The sequence below is a fragment of the Palaemon carinicauda genome, unplaced genomic scaffold, assembly GCF_036898095.1.
Source record: "Palaemon carinicauda isolate YSFRI2023 unplaced genomic scaffold, ASM3689809v2 scaffold753, whole genome shotgun sequence".
In the NCBI taxonomy this organism is placed as follows: domain Eukaryota; kingdom Metazoa; phylum Arthropoda; class Malacostraca; order Decapoda; family Palaemonidae; genus Palaemon; species Palaemon carinicauda.
In genome coordinates, this window is record NW_027172042.1 from 70001 (window position 1) to 80000 (window position 10000).

Sequence of the window (10000 nt, forward strand, 5' to 3'; positions counted from 1 at the left end):
AATACAAATATAAATCACTTTTGATTACCATAAAAATATTGATATGTATAAAACCAACCCTTGATATAAAATACATGGAAATATCATTAACATTTTACGATATTTTAGTACATAAGAACATTGGTAATAACATAGAAAAAGGTAAAGAAATGAACGATAAACCAAACACAAAAAAAAAAAAAATCCGGAAAGAAGCTATAATAAACTCCACCACCATTAAAAGTTGATAGCAAGTAAGGGAGGAACCGATATGATAAGAGACAGAACTGCCTTTCATTGTGACTAGGGCTGCTTACAAATGAAATTCATTTGCCATTAGGACTTACCTCTCCCTAATTGGATCTCCTCCCTCGAGACCAGCGACGGGCCCGAATTCACGTGACGAATTGGTAATGAGTTTCCAGTCCATTAGAAGACGAGGGACTTTGTTTACATTGGTATGTGGGGATTGTCTCTTGATAGGGACCAGGAATCAGTTTGAGGGAGCGGCCATTGTTTACGAAGCATAGTAGAGTCAGGAATAGGTATCAGGTTCTTTTCGAAAAGCAATGTATGAGAGGGCAATGTAACATAAATTAAGGAGAAGCAAAATTATAAGTCATAAAAAAATTAATTTAATTTACAATTAAACGGTAAATTTATGACAATTTACAATCCGAAGAATGACTGGCGAATATGGTGATCCTGATCAGTTCAAATCTCGGACAAACTTAGCGTGGACTTTCTCTCTCTCCGCCAGAGAAACTGCATTTGGTCCGCACTATTACCCCTCAATTTTCGAAACATCCGAAGGATCTGTAACCCATAGCATGAAACATTATGAATTGGAAACGTCAGGGGCTACAAACATAACAATGTGCATATATGCGAAATCTTACAAAACAAACGAACTTTTAATATTAACCTATGGAAAATACAAAACCTAGATCAATAAACGATTTGAATATCTTAATATAAATGTCAAAATCAAATTTAAAACTTAAAAGGAGACCCTTCAGACTTTATTATATATAAATGAGTTTGGTTGCAAGACAAAAGGTTATAAAACCGTAACTATAGTTGAAAGTTCACTAAGCAAATGCATCGTACTTAATGCAAACCTTACCTCAACATATAGCCAGTCTCTTAGGTCCATAGAAAAGCAGTGACGAAGGTAGAGGTGTTGATGGTAGTCTTCTATTTGAGCTCTTGAGTAGTATAAGGTGGTCAGACGATGACGTGATCCATGAGCGGCTAAGTCCAGAGCCACCGATCTTACACTAATGAATGACAGCCATTGTCCTTGGCTGCCAAAAAATTAATTCAAATTCAGGAGAAGACTGCCTTGCTGCGCTTCTTACGCTGGCCTCTTCATACTGCCTTCTTCAGATCATTCACCACCGACAATGGTTTTCCCAGTCTTGTGTCCAGCAGCGAACAACCTGGTAAAACTTAAAATACATCGCTCAAGAATGGCTTGTTTCCTGCTTTAAAATTGTCCCAAGAGGTAGTTTAAGGTATGCTAAGTAGATGCATTTGCTTTTCAAATAAAAGAACCAAACCATTCCCGAACAAACAATTTAAACATAAGAAATTTACCACAACCAAACAATTCATATAATATACAAAACAATAAAATGCACAAGGATGTGCATTTTTCTACACTCCCGCGAGGGGATTCAATTTTTTTTTTTTAGGAAAAAAATTGAATTACAATATAGCGATCAAAGATCACGCTAGACTGTCATCCAATAGTTTCTTTACCTTATCTTTCCCAATCATGGCAGCTCGCCTCTTGGGTCTCTCCTTTACCTCATCTTCCTTGCTCAGTTTATCCTCACATGGCGATTGTGCTTTATCGTTAAATTTAACCTCATATTCCCGTTTATAGAGCAATGGAATCAAGGATGAAACGTGCCTTTTAGTCTCTTCCCTACTTTTTCCTTTGAGTACTGTTGCACCCGTTACTTCACCTAAAGAGTTCAGTTTTATCTCTTTGACAATACCCATTGGAAAATTAGTAGGTTTAAGAAGGGGTTCTTTAATGAGAACAATGTCTCCAACTTCTAATAGTTTATGATTAACAGGTTGGTATCTACTGCGTTTGTCAGTGGCTTGATTCACCAGCTGCACAACAAATTCTTTATTATATATCTCTATTATACTTTCCCTAGCCTTTCGTAACTTCCTGTGGCTGTCCTTCACATGGGAAATGGGAGATATATCAGGAACCCAAGTATCATCTGCCCTAGGTAAAGGATGTAAATGGGGAATAATATTTAAGGAATTCAATTCATGACCTTTAACTAAAATCTCTGGAGTTATAGGAGATGGTACAGGTTCAGTCCCATCATAGTTTCGCAAATATTCTTTAAAGGCAATTGGTCGACGGTTTACTATATGTACAATATTTTGTACAGCAAAGTCAAAATCTAAATATTCGAGGACCATATTCCGAATAGAGCCTTCAATAAGCCTTTTGACCATCTTAACACAAGATTCCACTAAAGATCCAAGTTCACTGTGGCCTTTATAGTACTGCTGAAAGCTCAAAGGTTTTATGTTGTTCTCCCTGAAATAGGATTGTGTATCCTTATCACTTAAAAAATTCTCAACGGTTCTAGCACCTGAAGTTAGCTGTGAACCTTGGTCACTTAAACAGAGTTCAGGCACCCCAAACTCGAAACAATGGAGCTGAAGTGCTCGCAAAAAGGATATCACCGAAAGGTCTACACAAACCTTAAGATTTATGGCTCTGGACCATAAACAGGTGATACATAATATCCATACCTTTGATTTCTTACCCATCCAATATACCCAGTAAGGTCCAAAATAGTCAATGAAAATATACCTGTAAGGTATGGTTGGAGGAGAAACCCTAAATTCTCTATAAGGGGACTGATTTAACTTTATAGTTCTACCGTTAAATCTACGGCAGTGAACACAAGTTTTCAAGACTTTCTTTACAGTAGAAAAACTGCAAGGAATCCAAAACTGTTTCCTAGCCTCAGATAATGTGGCATATATTCCAGAATGAGCTAACTTAACATGAAAATTTCTAATAATTTCTTCAGTCAATTTACTGTTTTTGGCCAAAAGAATGGGGAATACATAACTACCGTCTCTCCACTTATGAAATTTACTTTTAACTCTTAGTAAACCAGATTTCTTTTCAATGAATAAATTTAGTTGACTTACTATGTTAGGCATATCCCTAATTTTAGGGTTCCTTTCTCTGAAATATTTAAAAACATCCGGAAAATTTTGGCGTTGATCTTGCAAAATCATCAGTTGCCATGCATTCAAAGAAATTTCATCATTACTGAAAACCTCAAAATGGTCATACTTGCCAGATTTGTTCTTTAACTTCCGTTTGACATTGTTTATGAATGTCAGTACATGTTTGTAGACCGAAATCAAATGAAGCCAATCGAAATTTCCAACTGTAGAATTCAAAATGCCTCCCATCTCTGGCTCAGTCACACTCCCTATCTCACAGTGGCCTTCTGAAACTTCAAGTACATTGGTTAAAGGATTTGGGATCGTTACATCCAAACTGTCATCTTCCAAGATATCATGAATAGTATCAGGTCCTGTGAAGAAACTTGATTTTATCAACCTCTTATATGACAATGACCTGGTAGTACAATCTGCAGGATTTATCATACCTGCACAAAATTTGAAAGTCACAGGGACCGTTTCACATAGATTCTCTATTCTTTGCAACCTATTCATAACAAAAATACTTAGTTTTTTTAATTTATCAAACCTATTTGTTCGAGAATTTAACCAATTCAGTGCAACTGCACTATCTGAGAAAACTACCAATTTTGTAATGTTTATGGGAGAGACACACTCTGAACCACTAAGTTCCTTATAAATGTCAACAATAGTTTCCGTACCAAGCAAGAGAGATTGAAATTCAAGAGAAGGGATAGACTTTAGCTCTAACTGACGTCCAATTATTCTATTTTTTGACAGAAGGAAACTTACCTCCTTTGTTCGCAAGTTCTTGATAAAGAGCACAACTCCATATATAAGCTTACTAGAATCACAAAAAGCAATAATTTGGAAAGGATCATTCCTGCGACCAACAAATCTCTTCACTGCAATTTCAGGAACACCATTTACTTGCTTGCAAATATTAGACCATTCTCGTAGCTCCTCACCAGAGAGTCTATCGTCCCATCCAACTTCTTTCCTGCATTGTAACGAGTGCATAAATAATCTAGCCCTGTTTAATAAAGGACCATAAAATGAGAACACATCAAAATTGGCTGCAATAGAACTTAAAATTTGTCTTTTGGTCGTTGCATCCTTATCAAGTACCAACTTGCTTGCCGAAAGAGTATCACTGTTTCTGTCCCAAAGCAAACCAAGCAATTTTACTTTTGTAGGAGTCTTTTCCTTATCTTTATCTACCTGTTGCTGCAGAGAGTCATCATTGGTTATGAACTGCTGCAATTCAAATTTATAGGGAGAAAATATACTGTCAAGTTTCTCATAAACCCATTTCAACCTGTCTATATCATTGGTCGTGTAAGCCAAGTTATCCATGTAAGCTAAGTTATATAACTCTGTCTTCAATTCCTTTACATCAATATTGTCACCTTGGACATCCAACATCAAAATTTTATAAAGTGCTAACATTAATAAAGTTGGACTACATGGCAAACCAAATGGAAGTCTGCAATGTTTATAAACAATTAAGGAATAGTCCTTTTTACATACGTTCCTATACCAATAAAAGAGTAACCTACTTTGATCTGAAGGCACCAACTTAATCATCAGAAATGCCTTTTTTATATCAAAACATAACAATTTTTCATTAAATCTTAGCTGTAAAATAGAAGTAGAAATTTTCTTATTCAAACAAGGACCAGCAAAAATAGTTTGATTATGAGATAGAGTTAAAGGTTTATCTTTGTCAGATTCACACAAATTTGACAAAAATACATTACGGCATTTTGTAGACTCTCGGTCCATCTTGAACACTGGCATGTGCGGCAGGAAGCTATGTTGAGGGTTTTCCTCCAAGAATTGCTCCAAGTTGGATACTCTCTCTATAATGCCTAGTTGTTCCTGTTCTTTAAAAACCTCGTCCATCATTTGTAAAGCATTATCCTTTTTGCTAAATTTCTTAAAATTTGATTTTAATATTGCTTTTGACAGATTTTGATTCTTACCAAGCAAATGAGCTACTTTCCCATTCCATAACAGAGGCATAACTAACCTTCCATCACGATCTCTACAAGTATTTTCTAAAGCAAATTCTACTACTTTCCTGTTCTCCTCATTAAAGTCTTCGTCATATAAGTTAGAATCACTGTGCGAAAAACTTTCTGCCTTCGAGGAAAGAATTTCTTCTGCTGCTCTCTCGAGTTCAGCTTCAACAATCTGACCCTTATTTAAAACAGAAATATTAGCACAAGCAGGGAACTTTAATTCCTCTACCGAATCTAAGAACAATCCATCCATATTCAAATTACTATCAACTTCAAGGGGACCCTCACCCTTTGCACAAACTTCAGAAGAATGCTTTATCCGGTCTGGTAATAGAGCTAGATTTTGCTTATACCTTTCAATGTCACCTACAAGCATCACTCCTAAGGGTGATTCTAAGTAAACAGAGGGAATCACTTCAGAACTACCTCCAAACAGCACATCCTTCTGTGGTACTAAATGAGAGTTATCATTTCCCAAGAGTAATTTTATATCTTCAACTTTGTCCCCAGACATATGCAAAGTTTTGTCGGCTAATACATAGCCCTTATCCTTAAATATTTGAGCTACTTCAGAGATACCTGGCAAAACTAATTTCAAATTAATAGACTTCATGGCAATAGCAGTAAAATAATCATCATTCAACTTTACCTTGTATACTACAGTGGCTAACGGCTTTGAAGAATTAATACCATTCACCACCAAAGAATAATTCGGGTCAACAACTTCAAACTGCATACTCTTAGCCCAGTCTTCCTCAACGAAAGTTACTTGACTTCCTGAATCCTTTATACCTCGATCCCCATTGTCATTCAGTGAAAAGGAAGGCATAGCAGTCACCGGGTTACAAGAGATTCTTAAAACTCCTAAATCAGACCAAGTTAAATTAGAAACAACAGAATTAGAGTTCGATTTCTCTTTACAATTCCCCTTTGCCGTTTGATTAGTCACTTCTTGGTTATCTGAATCATTCTTAAGGTTATTAGCAGTACTTTTTGGGTCTTTACGAAATTTACAAAGATAGCTGAAATGCCACTTGTTACAATGTTTACATTTTCGGTTAAATTTAAACCTGCAATCTGAAGTTTTATGAGAATCGTAAGTACAGTTTGTACAAAAATTCAATTGTTTTAGTTTTTCAATTTTACTCTGTGGAGTTACATAAACTGAACACTTAAAAATTGGGTGATCAATGTCTCCTTTATTGTCTGCTAAACATAGAGAACATTCTTTAACTTTAGACTTCTCAACATTAACAACGGCAGAAGCTAAACAATTTGAGTTTGGCACAACCTTTTTCTCAAGATTACCTTGTTTCACATTAAATTTCTTGGATATGTTTCTATATCTTTCCAAAGCAGTAAAGATATGTTCATCTATTTGCTGCAACGAGGGCTTATTCGAGCCAGTAATATGCATTAACTGGTTCTTGAAACAGTCATTAAACCCATTCCATATGAAATACTGTAAAACTATGTTTTGATCTATGCTTAAAGCCTCAAATTGATTACAAATTATTCTCATATTACTGATAAAGTCATACGGATCACTCTGATACGTTAGCTTCAACTCCGATAACTGCTTAATAACCCTATATTGTTGAGACAAAGTATCTGCAAACGCTTTCTGTAATAATTTCTTAGCTTCTTCATACGAACGGTTGCTACAATCTAATGAGTTTACCAGTTTAAGCGAGTCACCTGAAAGCTGTCTCGTAAGAAGAGTAAATTTAACGTGAGTACTAAGATCATACTTATCAATAGTTGCTTCGAACTCTCGCAAAAACTTCGAAATATCTTCACCTTCTCGATTACCAAATGTCGGTAAAGGTAGTTCAGGTAATTTAAGCTGTGAAATTTCAGAACGCGAACGATCGGAAAGGTTTCCGGGCGAAAGTGACACCGCGGTCTTAAGGAGAGAGAGACACTTACTCAAACGATCGTCATAAACGAACCAAGTATCCATTTCCTCACTCACCAATTCATCGCCGTTGTCGTCTTTATCTGCGCTATCCCAAATTTCCTTCAAAACCTCGTTATTCACTTTGTCAAGTTTTTCTTTAAGGTCAACCAACATGTTCATATGCTCGTTAGCATCGCTTACAGACATCGAAGAAACAAACCTTTCTATGAAATTACACTTCTTGGTAACTTGTTGCCTAAGGGCTGAACGAAAACTACGCGAAATGCTCTTCGGCGGCATTTTTCTAAGAATTTAATGAAAAAAATTAAAACTTAAAGTAATATAGCGAAATATTAAGATACGGGACTCTGGAACGTAACCAGCTCACGGAAATTCAAGAAAAAACATACTCAAGGCAATAATGAACCTCGCAACCAATCCCATCCTCGTCGCCATTTTCGAAAAGCAATGTATGAGAGGGCAATGTAACATAAATTAAGGAGAAGCAAAATTATAAGTCATAAAAAAATTAATTTAATTTACAATTAAACGGTAAATTTATGACAATTTACAATCCGAAGAATGACTGGCGAATATGGTGATCCTGATCAGTTCAAATCTCGGACAAACTTAGCGTGGACTTTCTCTCTCTCCGCCAGAGAAACTGCATTTGGTCCGCACTATTACCCCTCAATTTTCGAAACATCCGAAGGATCTGTAACCCATAGCATGAAACATTATGAATTGGAAACGTCAGGGGCTACAAACATAACAATGTGCATATATGCGAAATCTTACAAAACAAACGAACTTTTAATATTAACCTATGGAAAATACAAAACCTAGATCAATAAACGATTTGAATATCTTAATATAAATGTCAAAATCAAATTTAAAACTTAAAAGGAGACCCTTCAGACTTTATTATATATAAATGAGTTTGGTTGCAAGACAAAAGGTTATAAAACCGTAACTATAGTTGAAAGTTCACTAAGCAAATGCATCGTACTTAATGCAAACCTTACCTCAACATATAGCCAGTCTCTTAGGTCCATAGAAAAGCAGTGACGAAGGTAGAGGTGTTGATGGTAGTCTTCTATTTGAGCTCTTGAGTAGTATAAGGTGGTCAGACGATGACGTGATCCATGAGCGGCTAAGTCCAGAGCCACCGATCTTACACTAATGAATGACAGCCATTGTCCTTGGCTGCCAAAAAATTAATTCAAATTCAGGAGAAGACTGCCTTGCTGCGCTTCTTACGCTGGCCTCTTCATACTGCCTTCTTCAGATCATTCACCACCGACAATGGTTTTCCCAGTCTTGTGTCCAGCAGCGAACAACCTGGTAAAACTTAAAATACATCGCTCAAGAATGGCTTGTTTCCTGCTTTAAAATTGTCCCAAGAGGTAGTTTAAGGTATGCTAAGTAGATGCATTTGCTTTTCAAATAAAAGAACCAAACCATTCCCGAACAAACAATTTAAACATAAGAAATTTACCACAACCAAACAATTCATATAATATACAAAACAATAAAATGCACAAGGATGTGCATTTTTCTACAGGTTCAACTTTTTAGGGAGCATGCATTGTTTATGAACAAACAGGTGCATGGGATAGTATGTTCCCTCTATGATAAACAGCAAGTCTCTCTCTCTCTCTCTCTCTCTCTCTCTCTCTCTCTCTCTCTCTCTCTCTCTCTCTTTATATATATATATATATATATATATATATATATATATATATATATATATATATATATATATATATATATGCATGTATGTATGTATATATCTATCTATATATATATATATATATATATATATATATATATATATATATATATATATGTATATATATATATATATATATATATATATATATATATATATATATATATATATATATATATATATATATATATGTATATATGTATGTATGTATGTATGTATGTATGTGTGTGTGAGTGTATATGCGTGTGTGCGCGCTTGTGTACATGTATTTGTATGTATGTTCAATCGTTAGATTTAGTCTATTAAAACAGCCGACATGAAAAAGAACTGTAAAACTTATCCATCTCTAACGTTTGGAATTACTTAGAACGTCCTTTAGCCATTATAAGCCACGGTAGAGAGAGACTTACAAATCGTTCTATAACATATCATATACACAAATAATATAATTGTTTTCGTCTGTTTATAATCCTTATTATTATACATATATATCAGATAACATGATGTACATATATAATTAGAAATTTTGGAAAAATATTAGCAGATGGGCAAAGTACTTATTCACCAATTTTGAAATTAATTGAAATTTACTTTGACAAACATAGTAATAAAGTATATCATCATTTTGGTCAGAGTTTTGTTCACATATGAAAAAGATAAAAATAACTGTTCATAGATTTCCATAAATTCTAGTAGGTAGTTTAGCTATTACAAGCCACGAGAGAGAGACAAATAATTTTATCTTTAACTTATTATATATGCATATATTATAATTTTATTCGGCTGTTTGTAATCATTTTTATCATACATACAAATAAGATAACATGATGTACATATATAATTAGAAATATTTTAGTTATATTAGCAGATTGGAAAATTACTTATTCATCAAGTTAAGTTAATTGATATTCATTTAGACAAATAGATTGATACAAAGTATCATCATTTGGATCAGAATTTTACTTATTAATAAATAGGATAAAAAAAAAATTATAAATTTCCAAATATTTCAGATTTCTCCTGAAATTTAAAAAAAAAAGTTAAATCTTTTATTCTGGTCCGAAAACGTGCAAAAAATTAGTGAATATTTATATATGTCTATCAATAATTCTAAAACAAAAAGTCCAGCCAAATATAACAAAGTTTCCAAAAAAATGACAGGAA

At 34.4% G+C, this 10000-nt stretch overlaps 1 protein-coding gene across 2 annotated transcripts; it reads right to left on the bottom strand.

Annotated features, from left to right (window-relative positions):
- Positions 1-564: 564 nt before the first annotated feature.
- LOC137637450 (uncharacterized) lies at positions 565-8593 on the bottom strand. 2 transcript variants are annotated; one of them, XR_011043638.1, is made up of 3 exons: positions 8130-8593; positions 1106-7819; positions 565-795 (listed from the first exon to the last, which is right to left on the bottom strand). XR_011043638.1 is itself a non-coding variant. In XM_068369643.1 (2 exons), exon 2 carries the CDS (start codon positions 7402-7404, stop codon positions 1711-1713), a length of 5694 nt encoding a protein of 1897 aa, XP_068225744.1. In that variant the 5' UTR covers positions 7405-7819; positions 8130-8593; the 3' UTR covers positions 1026-1710. The 2 variants fall into 2 exon arrangements, 1 of the variants encoding a protein (XP_068225744.1); XM_068369643.1 differs by lacking the exon at positions 565-795 and having other exon boundaries at positions 1026-7819.
- Positions 8594-10000: the final 1407 nt, after the last annotated feature.